Source organism: Equus przewalskii, chromosome 7, assembly GCF_037783145.1.
Source record: "Equus przewalskii isolate Varuska chromosome 7, EquPr2, whole genome shotgun sequence".
Classification (NCBI taxonomy): Eukaryota; Metazoa; Chordata; class Mammalia; order Perissodactyla; family Equidae; genus Equus; species Equus przewalskii.
The window spans coordinates 22964244-22978562 of record NC_091837.1 but is presented as its reverse complement, the minus strand read 5'-3'; the positions used below and the strand labels follow the sequence as shown (position 1 = coordinate 22978562).

The 14319-nt window shown below is 36.4% G+C and overlaps 1 protein-coding gene across 9 annotated transcripts in view; it reads left to right on the top strand.

The window, feature by feature from the left end:
- Window positions 1-14319, top strand: part of IFT81 (intraflagellar transport 81) — a 185944-nt gene that overhangs the window by 131314 nt on the left and 40311 nt on the right. For all 9 annotated transcript variants that reach the window (XM_070628993.1, XM_070628996.1, XM_070628995.1 and 6 more), the window contains one exon: window positions 1478-1624. In XM_070628993.1, the coding sequence (XP_070485094.1) occupies window positions 1478-1624 (147 nt within the window). The remainder of the gene's footprint in view (window positions 1-1477; window positions 1625-14319) is intronic.

Sequence of the window (14319 nt, the reverse complement as noted above, 5' to 3'; positions counted from 1 at the left end):
TGTCTATGAAAGCTATTGATTTGTTTATTGTAGTTTTTACATAGATTCATTTGTTTTTTTAGGTACGTAATCTCATATATACTATGAAAATTCCAATTTTTCTTTTCAAATTCTTATACTTCTTATTGCTTTCTCTTGTCTAATGGTATGAGTAAATACCTTCAACATGATATTAAATTGTAGTGGAGGGGCTGGCCCAGTGGCATAGGGGTTAAGTTTGTGTGCTCCACTTTGGCGGCCCAGGTTTCTTGGGTTCAGATCCCAGGCACGGAGCTACACACTGCTCATCAAGCCATGCTGTGGAGGCATCCCACATGCAAAATAGAGGAAGATTGGCACAGATGTTAGTTAGCTCAGGGACAGTCTTCCTCAAGCTTGGCAGCAGATGTTAGCTCAGGGCCAATCTTCCTCAAAAAAAAAAAAAAAAAAGAAAGAAAGTAGTGGAGATAGTGGGCATTTTTATTTTGTTCCAGACTTTAGTGGGAGATAACCTCATGTTTCCCTATTAAAGAAGATCCTGGTTTGGACTGAGGTTTATATTTATTTATTCTCTCATGTTAAGGAAATATATCATCAATTCCTATACAATTCCAGTACTCTTATCATTTCTTCTCTCCCTTTTTTTTGGTGGAATAATTCTATAGAGAGAAATATTCCTTCCTCACCTGTCTTTTCATTTTTTAAACACAAAGGACAATGGAATTTTTTAAAGGATTTGTATTAGAGATTTCCCCTCTCCCATCAAATCTTTTTGAAGAAAATATTTGTACTATTTCACCTAAGAAGGCACTTTGGTTAATGTTTTTGTTAAATTAGTATAGCCATGATTCATTTAAGGAAATCCCCCAAGAGTTGCTAACTAATACAAAATGCGGCATTCATGGGTAAGAGCAGCCATTTGGGTTTGTAAACATTTGCATAATTCTGATGAGTCAGATGTTTGGTTTTAAACCTGCATTTTGTTCACTAGAATGCCCCAAATATAATAGATGTTTTAATATTTCATTTTAAAAGTATAGATGTTGAACTTAGATAAGATGACCTGTGTTGTAGTTGTGAGAATAAACCATTCTTGTTTTCTTTCAATAAAAAGAAACCCACCAGGCAGAAAAACAATAGACTTAGTGATAGCTTCTATTTACTTACCTAGAAGGTATTTTCATTAGCATTTGAGTGTTACTTGACAAGATCTTAATATTTTTATTACTATTGCGTTTTTGTTTCTCTGCTGATGTGCCCTATATTTCCAGTGCTTTTGTCTTCCAAAATGTTTTTAGGTTAATGTTTAACATATATTGCATGCTCATTCCTAAAAATATAACTGGTGATGATAGATGGTAGGACAAGAAGTATTGGTCAGGGGAAGCCAAACTGATATTAAAAATTTAGCTCAGTAAAATCTAAAAAACAGATAATTTCACAAGATAATAGAAAGTTAATTGTATCTTATTTTACATTCATTTTAATGCTCAATTAGGCATCCATCATTTCTCGTAAAAAAGAAGCCAAAGCTGAGGAACTTCAGGAAGCAAAGGAGAAGTCAGCCAGCTTGGAGAGAGAGGTGTCGGTGAAGACAAATCAGACCCGTGAATTTGGTGGCGCTGAAGTTTTGAAGGGAGATGAGGTAAGTTGGGCTAACGGGACAGAGATATAAATATGGTTTTTGTTTGAAACAGTTAATGTTTTTGACTTTTTTAGTTTTAATATCAATAATGGGAAGTTAATCTTATTTTATAAAACCTTTTTATTTAAAACTGAAAACTCTTTGCAATAATATTGAGATATTCTTGATGTATAATGAAAGAGATCATAGTGATTTTTTGAGATAATGTCCCAGATTTTCACTTTTTAATTAAGTGGATTTATATATTATAAGTATTAAGTTATAAAAGTGAAACAAAGTGAGTAGGAACTAACAAATAAGACAAATTTTTTTTTTTGAGGAAGATTAGCCCTGAGCTAACTGCTGCCAATCCTCCTCTTTTTCTGAGGAAGACTGGCCCTGAGCTAACATCTGTGCCCATCTTCCTCTACTTTATATGTGGGACGCCTGCCACAGCGTGGCTTGGCAAGCAGTGCCATGTCTGCACCCGGGATCCGAACCAGCGAACCCCGGGCCACCGAAGCAGAGCGTGCGAACTTAACTGCTGTGCCACCGGGCTGGCCCCAAAAGAAAAATTTTTATTTGTTGATAATTGTAATTCCATAAAGGGCTGAGAAAATATCACTGCTAAGTTACTTGTCAAGAGTGTGTATTTGGCCAGTGGGACTGGCATCATTAAAATGACTTCATTGTAGATGCTTACAAATTGTAAAAATACAGTTATATCTTATGTTGCTATACACTTTAAATTTTGAACAATGCTTTAGCAGCTGTTATTTCATTTAGGCTTCTGTTAGACTCATGAGGTTACTAGGGCAAGTAATATTGTTTATAGATGGCTAAACTTAAGCACCAAAAATATAATTTCCCATCTCCTTTTCATAAAGTTAGCTCAAGAAAGAGTAAATGAATGAAGCAAAATATCTTGTCTTTAGCTCAATACGTTTTTTTAGCAATTCAACTAATAGGTCTTATTTTAATTCCTAGACATTGCCTGTACTTTACCACCTCTTAATGGCTTTTTAATTTTATATTAGCTGCTAGGCCTCAGCAAAAGCTACTTGGAAAATCTGTTCATGTCCAAACCTCATTTTTGGCTTTGAACAGTTATCGAATTCATACTGTTACAAATTGGTAGTGAACCTTGCCTGTGCCAAAAACAAATGAATTGTTCCCACAGCACCACTTTTCTCTGTGGTGCTTCTGATTGTAGCCTCGCAACATGCCTTTTAGCTGATCGAGGAAGTAGTAGATTTCAGAAGTCAAGACTTGATTGAAAAATTCCTTTGGCTTTCAGCATCTACTTCCAGATTGCTTTAAGACATGGGAATATTTTTAAATGATACTTGGAAGCCAACAGGATGTGCTTCGTGACATCCTTGCTATCCAAGGAAAAAAAAGATTAATTATATAGCAGTTTTGATTTATGATCGATCATGCTACCTCCTAGCATTTTATCTTTTCTTAAGAAAATGCTGCCCAATTGACAAGAAATACTAATTGCTATGGCTGCATTTAGCATGAATAGTGCTTAGAATTCAGTATTAGATATTTCCTCCATGAAAATGTGAGGGAAAAGAACCTAGTGCCAAGCTATTACCTTTTATTTTTGATAAATTATGGTGAATAGGAGAAGTGTCTGATGACAGAAAAGTAATGATTTTTTTTAAAGGGTAAAAGATAACTTTGGAAATGCTAAGGTCAACTTAATTTTTAAACAATGTCTGATCAGAAACTAGAACAAATCAAGTAAATCATTTGGCAGTTACCTAAAAGAACAGAAGGTATTGGGGAACATTAAGCATAATTTTATAAAGAACAAATCTTGGTAGACTAATTTTATTTTTTACTTTGATAAAAGTGATAGACCATATGGACAAAAGGGAGGAAGTTTATTATACTTAAAATTATATAATATCGCTGGACTTCACTGAGGTTTTATTTGGTGTCACATGGTAACCACCAAAAAATAATGTTCTTTGCCACCCAACTGTTAACATAGTTGGTAAGAGGGTATCAAGAAGTAGTAGCATGGTGTTTGGAAAGATTACTATGTGACGAGTCACAAATAGGAGAGTGAGGTGGGGGGGGCTGACATTTACTGAGCACTTTATATGCAAGGCTCTGTGCTAGATGCTTTGCAAACAGATGCTTCTTTACCTCTTGTAAGAGATGTTATTGTTATGTACGTTTTACACTTGAATGAAGCTCAGGGAGATTATAGATTCACACAGCTAATAAGTGGCCAAGATGGGATCCACGTCTCTCTTATGTGTTCCTATTGACCTTAAGTAAAATGGGGGATGTCACAGCTTCCAAGAAACTCACAGGTTCAGTCAACATATAGTATCTGGCATCTGAAAGTAATTATTCCTGTGGGCTACATGTTACTACATGTGTGAGAGGCAGTATAATGGAATGGTTAAGAGCACAGATTCTAGAACTTGGTTAAGTGTAAATCCTGGTTTTTGTCAAGTTAACAGCTGGGTGACTTGGGCAGGTTCCTTACCTTTTTGTACTCAGCTGTAAAATGTGACTTGTTACTAGTATATACCTCCTAGAATTCTTATATATATATATATATGCATATATATATATCACATATATATGATACATATGTATATATATATATATACACACACATACATATGTATATTAGAAAATATCCTAATTCGTCTTCTCAAAAAGCCTGTGAGGTAAATATTATCTCCGTTTTTTAGTTGAGGAAACAGGCTTAGAGAAACTTAGGTAACTTGCCTAAAGCTACACCGTTAGTGATTTGCAGAGCAAGGCTCTGACCCCAGTTCTGAAAGTCTCTGCGGCTGTGCTCCTAAGTGAATACTGTTGCTATTCTCCAAGTCACTATTAGAATGAATTAATTTCAAGATTCACATTTGACTCTAAACAAGACTACATTGTAGAGTCATTAATTGGAAATGTTAGCTTGCTGGAAACTGTATGACAGCCATTTGTTTGCATGTAAACCTTATTTCTTTGATTATCCATATGTAGTTGTTTGATTAATCTTTTGGAAAAATTTAGGGATATAACTGTGTTAATAAGGATAAATGTAACCAATACTATGCATATAGTAATTTTTATTACTTTGTCGTTTTCTTTTTAGAGGTCAGATAGCAGTTTTTAAAGTTCAGTGTTGAAATATGCTTTTTTTTTTTTTAAAGATTTTATTTTTTCCTTTTTCTCCCCAAAGCCCCCCAGTACATAGTTGTATATTCTTCATTGTGGGTCCTTCTAGTTGTGGCATGTGGGATGCTGCCTCAGCATGGTTTGATGAGCAGTGTCACGTCCGCGCCCAGGATTCGAACCAACGAAACACTGGGCCGCCTGCAGCGGAGCGCGCGAACTTAACCGCTCGGCCACGGGGCCAGCCCCTGAAATATGCTTTTTGATGCTTTTTGATGCTTCTGCTGCCATTAAAGTTAATATTCTAGATGTTTAATTTTATCTAAGAATTTTAGCTCTTCTGATTGCAGATGACAAGTGCTACAGGCATTTGTTCTTCACTAGACTTTTTCATTAGTATTCCCTTGGTTTTTCTTATTAATAAAAGATAAAGTATCTAAAAATGCTCTTTTTCATTATACTTTGGTTATCATTTTAGCATTTTATTTTCATTGTGTTACTTTGTTTAAGGCAATGCACAGTAATAATCACAGGAATGTGTTTCTCTTATTCTGCCAGACTTCTGATATAAGTAGGAATTTCTTGAAGAGTTGAAATTCTCTTCTCAGTGATAGAAACTTTCTTGCCAGTCTAGGCTATCTTCATTTCTTTCTCTTCACACCAGTATTTGGTAGGTGATAAAAAGGTTAAGTTTAGAGACTGCAGTCTCTTAACATAATTAAAAATTGATTATAATGAATATCTTTTTTTTATATCTTGAAGTTTCTTATATTGGGTTTAAGTATATTATAAAATATAAATCTGGTTGAATTGATATTCTCAAAGAATTTTGGTTGCTGTCATCTCTGAGAGAAGTCACCCAAAAAATGCCATAAATCTTCGCCCTTGATCCTGACCTGTTTATTATTCTTATCAATAATTTAGATAAGTAATAATAATTGTTTATTATATAATTACAATGTGCCAGATACCATACTAGACTTATTATATACATTATCTCATTTATTTCATTGAATGACTCTGTGAGATAGATATGATTATTATTCTTAGTTTTTATAGATAAGGGAACTGTGGCACACAGAGGATTTATGCTAACTTGCCCGAGATCACATTGTTATAAGTAGTAGTACTATGATTTGAATTGAGGTAGTCTGGCTCCAGAACCCTGAATAATTTTCACACGACAGGAAACTAGAAGGAATAGTCAACCTGAGACAGACGATAGAATTACGATTCAAAATGATCTTGGTCAGTAGGAGCATTGTGCTTAAACTTACAAAATGCCTAATGGGACTATAAATATAATGTCATAGAACTCGAGTTTTGTCTGCCAGCTCAACATATCACCCATTAGTAATGCAGCTTTAAAAAACAAAATATTAAACTCCATTAGTAAAAATGTAATATCCTATTTATGGTGAAATTATGCCTGGAATATTAGTTTACATTTTTGGCTTCGTGTTTTAAGAGGGACGTAGTCAAGCCAGAGTGCAGATGAGGGTGACCAAAACAGATGAAAAGTCTGGAAACTTTCATAGAAGGAGTTGATTATATATTAACTGAGAACAAAAAACTGAAGAAAGACATAATAGAATTTCATTTAAATATCAAAAGGATTATGCAAAGGATGCTGTGCAGAAAAGAATTAACATAGCAGGCCTGAACTGCTATTCTTAGAAAAGCTTGCTTGCAGGGTTGGCCCTTGACTGGCATCTGAGGACTTGGATTTTAGAAGGATTCCCACCATTCCCCAATTAGAATGGCTCACTGTGCCTAAATTGAATGCACAAAGAGTGTGGTTTATATTGAACGTCTGCTTTCCTTTTGGGAGTCTGGAATTTTAGTATGGGCTAGACAAGTGTGCCTACGTGACCAGCCCCCAGTAAAAACCCTGGGTGTTGAGTCTAATGAGCTTCCCTGTTTGGCAACATTTCACACGTATTGTTACAACTCGTTGCTGGAGGAATTAAGGGAGAAGATTCTTGGAAGCTTGCCTCTGGTTTCTTCTGGGCTTCACCCCATGTGCCTTTTCCCTTTGCTGGTTTTGCTTTGTATCTTTTCACTGTAATAAAGCGTAGCCAAGAGTGTGACTGTATGCTAAGTCCTGTAAGTCCTCCTAGGAAATCATTGAGCCTGGAGATGGTCTTGCAGACTCCCAATACAGATGGATTAGTATTATTCATTCTTGTTTGCTTGACAGAGGGCAGAATTAGGACCAATGGATGGTGGTTAAAAAGAAGCATTTGATTGACTATAAGGAAAATCTACCATTTAAGCTTTTTTTCAGTAATAAAGCAGGGTGAAGTAGAGTGCTCTACCATTTAAAATATTCTAACAGAAGCTGGATAAGGGACATTTTAGGAGTAAAGTGTGCATTGAGTAGAAAAAGATTTTACTGGATCAGTGTTTCGAGTTTTTTAATCTTAAAAAAATGTGATTATACAAGGAATACCTGATTACATTCTTGTGGTGTGAAAATCAAACATACACATAAAACCAAAGTCCCCCTTGATTGCCTCCCACCCCCAATCCCAGTCCCTCAGTCCTTTTTCCAAAGAGAAACCACTGCTACTAGTTTTGTATATCTTTTCAGTCCTTTCTCTGGAGATAAATACAGATATAGATAATATGTTTTGGTTTTTTTAAAAATAGGAATGGTATTATACTGTGTACATTGTGCAATTTGCTTTTAATAATGTATCTTGGAGATTTTTCCATGTCAGTAAATAAAGAGGCTTTTCTGTAGAGGTTAAGAAAATCAGCTTTGGAGCCAGAACCCCTGTGTGCAGATTGCTGTTCTGCCACCTGTTAGCTGTTCAACCTCCACGTGTTACCTAACTCCTCTGTGTCTCAATTTCCTAGTCTATAAAGTGGGGATAATAACAGTACTCACCTCATATGGTAGTTGTGAGGGCTAATGAGTTAATATAAGTAAGCAATATACAACAGTGCCTGGCTTATAGGAAACAATAAATATTACCTGCAGTCATAATAATAATTATTGTCATGTACTTCTTTTCATTTAACTGCTATACTGTGTTCCATGGAATGGATATACCAAATTTATTCCAAGAGTGTACAAGAGTATCTGTCTCCTCTGTTAAACTCTTTACCAGCACTTGATCCTCAATCTTTTCATTTTTTGCCATTCTGACAGTATTTTTTTTCTTCTTTTTTTTTTTTGGTGAGGAAGATTAGCCCTGAGCTAACATCTGTGCCCATCTTCCTCTACTTTATATGTGGGATGCCTGCTACAGCATGGCTTGACAGGCGGTGCATAGGTCTGTGCCCGGGATCTGAACCTGCGAATTCCGGGCCACCAAAGCGGAGCACACAAACTTAACCACTACACCACTGGGCCAGCCCCATCCATTCTGACAGTATTTTGTTTTTATTTTCATTTTTCTCGATTAGGAGTGAGATCAAGCATCTGTCCACATATATGTTTGGTCGTTTATATTTCTTCTGTCATGTGCCTGTTTCTTTTCTTTCTCCATTTTTTTCTAATGGATTGAGTGTTTTTTCTTATCTGTCATATTTTTACATATATTCTGGATATTAATCTGGGTAATTGTTTTCTTCTAGTCTGTCATTTGTCTCTTATCCTTGTGTACGGTGTCTTTTGTCACAGAGTTTTCTTTCTTTTTCAAACAGCTTTCTTGAGATGTAATTAACATACAATAAACTGCATTTATTTAAAGTGTAAATTATTGCTATTATTCCAAGTTATGATAATATTAAAATCCTGTCCCAATGTTTGAAGTTAAGTGACCTTAGTGTTCCATAATTTGGAGTGTTTTAAAAATGTTTACGTAGAAATATCTTACTTTATGCAGGATTCAGTGTGAGAGGAGATGGAAAAACAGAGTATTATAGCATAGTATAATAGTTATGGTCATAATTATGACTCTGAGTTGTCAATAAAAGGTTGCTGTGATCATTATGATCTTTTTAAGATAAAAGAAAGAGGTTAAGTAGCATCTCTTCCAGGAAACATACCCTGTTCTTTTCCCAGCTCACACCTACAATCTGAAATGTGTTCCCATAGCACTGTTTGTGTGTGTCGTAACATACAGCATGCTTAAGATCGCTTGTTCAGTTTCTGCCTCCCCTGAGAAACCGGTAAGTTCCATGATGGCAGGAGCATATCCCTTGTTCACCACTATTTACTTAAAAGCTGGCATGTAATAGGCATTTGGTAAATGTTTAGAAAACCTGAATGAAAGTGTATAATCTAATCTAGATTTTTTTCCGTTAGAAAAGTGATAACGTTAAAAATGTCTTGGCGCTTCAGTTGATAAGAAGAATTGTTTATTTGTAACTCTTCGTCCTATAGTTGTTTATTTTATTGTGTAAAGTTATTTTTAAATGCCTGACCACAAACCTATTTGCCATTTAATATATAGCCTCTGGTCAATCCTTTTGGTAAGTTTGATTTTTGCCCTTTCATAAACAGCGATCTGAGTTTGATGACTTTGTCTCACTTAATGGAAGAGCAAAGAATAGAGCCTATGCTTCCTGTGGTGGTGCCACATAGCTGCTGTTCTTTACGGTCCGGGTCACCTTGATATCTCTGAATCTCTGCTTTAATTATTTGAAAAGCAAACAAAAAGTCATTCCTAATGATACAGTGCTAGTACCCTTCCCAGAGCTGTCATTCAAATGAATGCATGCTTTTTGGGTCTGAACTTTTTAATAGCAACAAGTGAACCTCTGGTTAAGGTTCCACTGGCACTTCATACGTTGAAAGGTCACTCCAGGTTTATGGTGTATGGGAACAAGGTCCATTGTGTTTTCTTCCCTAACCATTACAAGAAGCTCAGCTGTTTTTCAGTTAATGGCTACTTTAAAAATGTGCTGGGTCAAATAATATTTATAAGCAGCTTTAGAAAGGGCCAACCAATTCATTCTACAGCTACCGAGAGAAATCCTAGAGCTAAATTGCAAAGATTATGAAATCTTCTTTAAATACTTCAAAGAGAAGCACAATGAAGATAAGGGAATCCTGGCAAGATTTGCTGCAGCTGTCAGATACTGAAAAATTAGGAATCAAATTTTGACACTTGTAATTGAATCATCCACCCTTCTAAGTGAGCCCAGACAAACCTGTGGTATTTTTAGAACCTTTCAAATCACATTACACTTTTCAGAGTTCATAGCAGGACCTGAGGCCTCTAACATTTCCCAAGAGATGGAACAAAACAGAATCAAGTAAATTTGGCTCAAATTCTATTCACTGTAATAGAAGTAGTGTATTCTGCATGCAATCTAAGTAATGCCACAATTTTAACCCAAAATTTGAAAACTTTTCATAGACCTTTTTTTGAGAGGTAACTGCTTGGACAGTAGTTGAAAACCCACTGGAGATATAGTGACAGCTGTGCGGTGGTGACTTGATTTATAATAGAAGCACAGAGACCTTGGATGGTGTGATTAACTGTTTCACAGATGGATGTTCCTGTGCCACAAGTTTGTGTTGAGACAGATTCGTACCACATATATCATAGCGCTTATTATAGACCCCTCAAAAGGATTAGCAGGTAACCATTCTCTACCATGTGTAGGTAATTACATTGCTTATGCTTGACTTAGTGAGATTTTCTACTTTAAAGTTAAAAATGTAATGCTAACAGGTTGTAAAAGGTTAGAATAGGACTTGTACGTGTGTTTATATATATGGTACTAGTTATAATGGGTAATTTGAAAAGACTGTCATTTTAGCAGAAAACAAAGGTTGCTTTGAAACATTTTTTCCTGCTTTAAAACAAATAGCAGCTCTGAGACCAGGCTTCAGGGAGTTCAAATGATTTATGACATGAAGCGTGACATAAAAAGATGGCCTTTTCAGGTTTTTTGCAAGTCTGAATTCAGACAGAATACGAGCCACTGACAAATGGGCAAAAAAATTGTGACCATTTGAGCATATTCATGCTACTCTTGAATAGTTGGTGTTCTCTCTTCTTACACCTAACTCCCTTGGGCCTATTTCTATAGTTTTCTATGCTTAAAAATCATTTCATGAAATACTTGACAAAGATGTGATTTAATTAAGAAATGGAAAATAGCATGGATATTGGACTAACAGGATTTGAGGACAAAAGTACTCAGTCTAGTCCTGTTTTTCTAACTTGCTGAACTTTGGTGAGTTGCATTAATTTCTTTGTAAGTAATTAATTGCTCTGTAAAAGGGGAATAGTACTTTTTTTAAAAAGGAGCTCTTTCTGATTCTTCACAACATGAAGTACTTATCATATGGTTGTCTTGTAAATTCTTCACAGCTAATTGCTGTGGACGTAGTTTTCATGTCAGATACTGAGGTGGAAAATTTGCAACAGGAGCAGAGATTCTTGTTTCCACGTACGTATCCAGAATGAGGTCTGGAATCCAATAATAGTTTTGAGTTCCAGATAAGCTTGAAAAGCATTTGTAAATGGTTACATACTTAGGGAGAGAAGCTGCCTTGTGTGTTTAAAAAGCTAGCCCAGATTTTGTTTTTTTTTTTTTTTTAAAGATTTTATTTTTTCCTTTTTCTCCCCAAAGCCCCCCGGTACATAGTTGTGTATTCTTCATTGTGGGTTCTTCTAGTTGTGGCATGTGGGACGCTGCCTCAGCGTGGTCTGATGAGCAGTGCCATGTCCGCGCCCAGGATTCGAACTAACGAAACACTGGGCCGCCTGCAGCGGAGCGCGCGAACTTAACCACTCGGCCACGGGGCCAGCCCCGCTAGCCCAGATTTTGATCATTACTATTAAAGGTTCTAAAACATGGTAAATGGATAAAAGGAGAAAGGACATCTGTCAAGTTCCATTTTGATCACAAAGGACCCTGAGTTTGTAAAATTGGTCCCTAAACCAGAAGCTAGCACTATAAAGCATTAAGATCTCAGCATCTAAAATGATGGCTGCTCTTTCATAAATGACCAATTTAGATTACAAATGTATATTGGTCCAAATGATTAGTAATAGTGGCTGTAATGGGCCTTCCTGCACAGTGGCAAGCTTTATAGTTCACTTTAATTTGCTTGATTGACCTGCTATTGTGCACTATAGAAAGCTTTTTCCTTAATGTTCCGAGGATTTATTGCTTATCTCCTGTGCTATAGTTCCTTTAAAAATGTTTTTTGTTCCACTCTCGCTGTTTGCAGACGACATGATCTTATATATAGAAAACCCCAAAGAATCCACTGGAAAACTCTTAGAAGTAATCAACAACTACAGCAAAGTTGCAGGGTATAAAATCAATTTGCATAAATCAGTAACATTTCTATACTCCAATAATGAACTAACAGAAAAAGAACTCAAGAACACAATACCATTCACAATCGCAACAAAAAGAATAAAATACCTTGGGGTAAATTTAACTAAGGAAGTGAAGGACCTATATAATGAAAATTACAAGGCCTTTCTGAGAGAATTGGATGACAACATAAGGAGATGGAAAGACATTCCATGTACATGGATTGGAAGAATAAACATAGTTAAAATGTCCGTTCTACCTAAAGCAATCTACAGATTCAATGCCATCCCAGTCAGAATCCCAATGACATTCTTTACAGAATTAGAACAAAGAATCCTAAAATTCATATGGGGCAACAAAAGACCCCGAATTTCTAAAGCAATCCTGAGAAAAAGGAACAAAACGGGAGGCATCACAATCCCTGACTTCAAAATATACTACAAAGCTACAGTAATCAAAACAGCATGGTACTGGTACAAAAACAGGTGCACAGATCAATGGAACAGAATTGAAAGCCCAGAAATAAAACCACACATATATGGACAGCTTATCTTTGACAAAGGAGCTAAGGGCATACAATGGAGAAAAGGAAGTCTTTTCAACAAATGGTGCTGGGAAAACTGGAAAGCCACATGTAAAAGAATGAAAATTGACCATTCTTTTTCACCATTCACCAAAATAAACTCAAAATGGATCAAAGACCTAAAGGTGAGACCTGAAACCATAAGGCTTCTGGAAGAAAACATAGGCAGTACACTCTTTGACATCAGTATTAAAAGGATCTTTTCAGACACCATGCCTTCTCAGAGAAGGGAAACAATAGAAATAATAAACAAATGGGACTTCATCAGACTAAAGAGCTTCTTCAAGGCAAATGAAAACAGGATTGAAACAAACAACCCACTAACTGGGAAAAAATATTTGCAAGTCATATATCTGACAAAGGCTTAATATCCATAATATATAAAGAACTCTCACAACTCAACAACAGAACATCAAACAACCCAATCAAAAAATGGGCTGGAGACATGAACAGACATTTCTCCAAAGAAGATATACGGATGGCCAATAGGCACATGAAAAGATGCTCATCATCGCTGATCATCAGGGAAATGCAAATCAAAACTACACTAAGATATCACCTTACACCCATTAGAATGACAAAAATATCTAAAACTAATAGTAACAAATGTTGGAGAGGTTGTGGAGAAAAAGGAACCCTCATACACTGCTGGTGGGAATGCAAACTGGTGCAGCCACTATGGAAAACAGTATGGAGATTCCTCAAAAAATTAAAAATAGAACTACCATACGATCTAGCCATCCCACTACTGGGTATTTATCCAAAGAGCTTGAAGTCAGCAATCCCAAAAGTCCTATGCACCCCAATGTTCATTGCAGCATTATTTACAATAGCCAAGACATTGAAGCAACCTAAGTGCCCATCAACAGACGAATGGATGAAGAAGATGTGGTACATAGATAGAATGGAATACTACTCAGCTGTAAAACAGAACAAAATCATTCCATTTGCAATAACATGGATGGACCTTGAGGGAATTATGTTAAGTGAAATAAGCCAGCGAGAGAAGGATAATCTGTGTATGACTCCACTCATATGAGGAATTTAAAATTATGGACTAAGAACAGTTTAGTGGATACCAGGGGAAAGGTGGGGTGGGGGGTGGGCACAAAGGGTGAAGTGGTGCACCTACAGCACGACTGACAAACATTAATGTACAACTGAAATTTCGCAAGATTGTAACCTATCATTAACTCAATAAAAAAAAAAAAGAAAAAAAAGTTTTTTGTTCCAAGGATTTGTTGCTTATCTCCTATGCTAGAATTCCTTTAAAAATGTTTTTAGGGGCTGGCCCAGTGGCACAGTAGTTAAGTTCGAACGTCCTGCTTTGGCAGCCCGGGGTTCGCTGGTTCAAATCCCGGGTGTGAACCTATGCACCACTTGTCAAGCCATGCTGTGGTAGGCATCCTACATATAAAGTAGAGGAAGATGGGCACGGATGTTAGCTCAGGGCTAGTCTTCCTCAGTAAAAAGAGGAGAATTGGCAGCAGATGTTAGCTCAGGGCTAATCTTCCTCAAAAAAATATATATATTTTTAAAGATTTTATTTATTTTTTCCTTTTTCTCCCCAAAGCCCCCCAGTACATAGTTGTATATTCTTCGTTGTGGGTCCTTCTAGTTGTGGCATGTGGGACACTGCCTCAGCGTGGCTTGACGAGCAGTGCCATGTCCACGCCCAGGATTCAAACCAACGAAACACTGGGCCGCCTGCAGCGGAGCACGTGAACTTAACCACTCAGCCATGGGGCCAGCC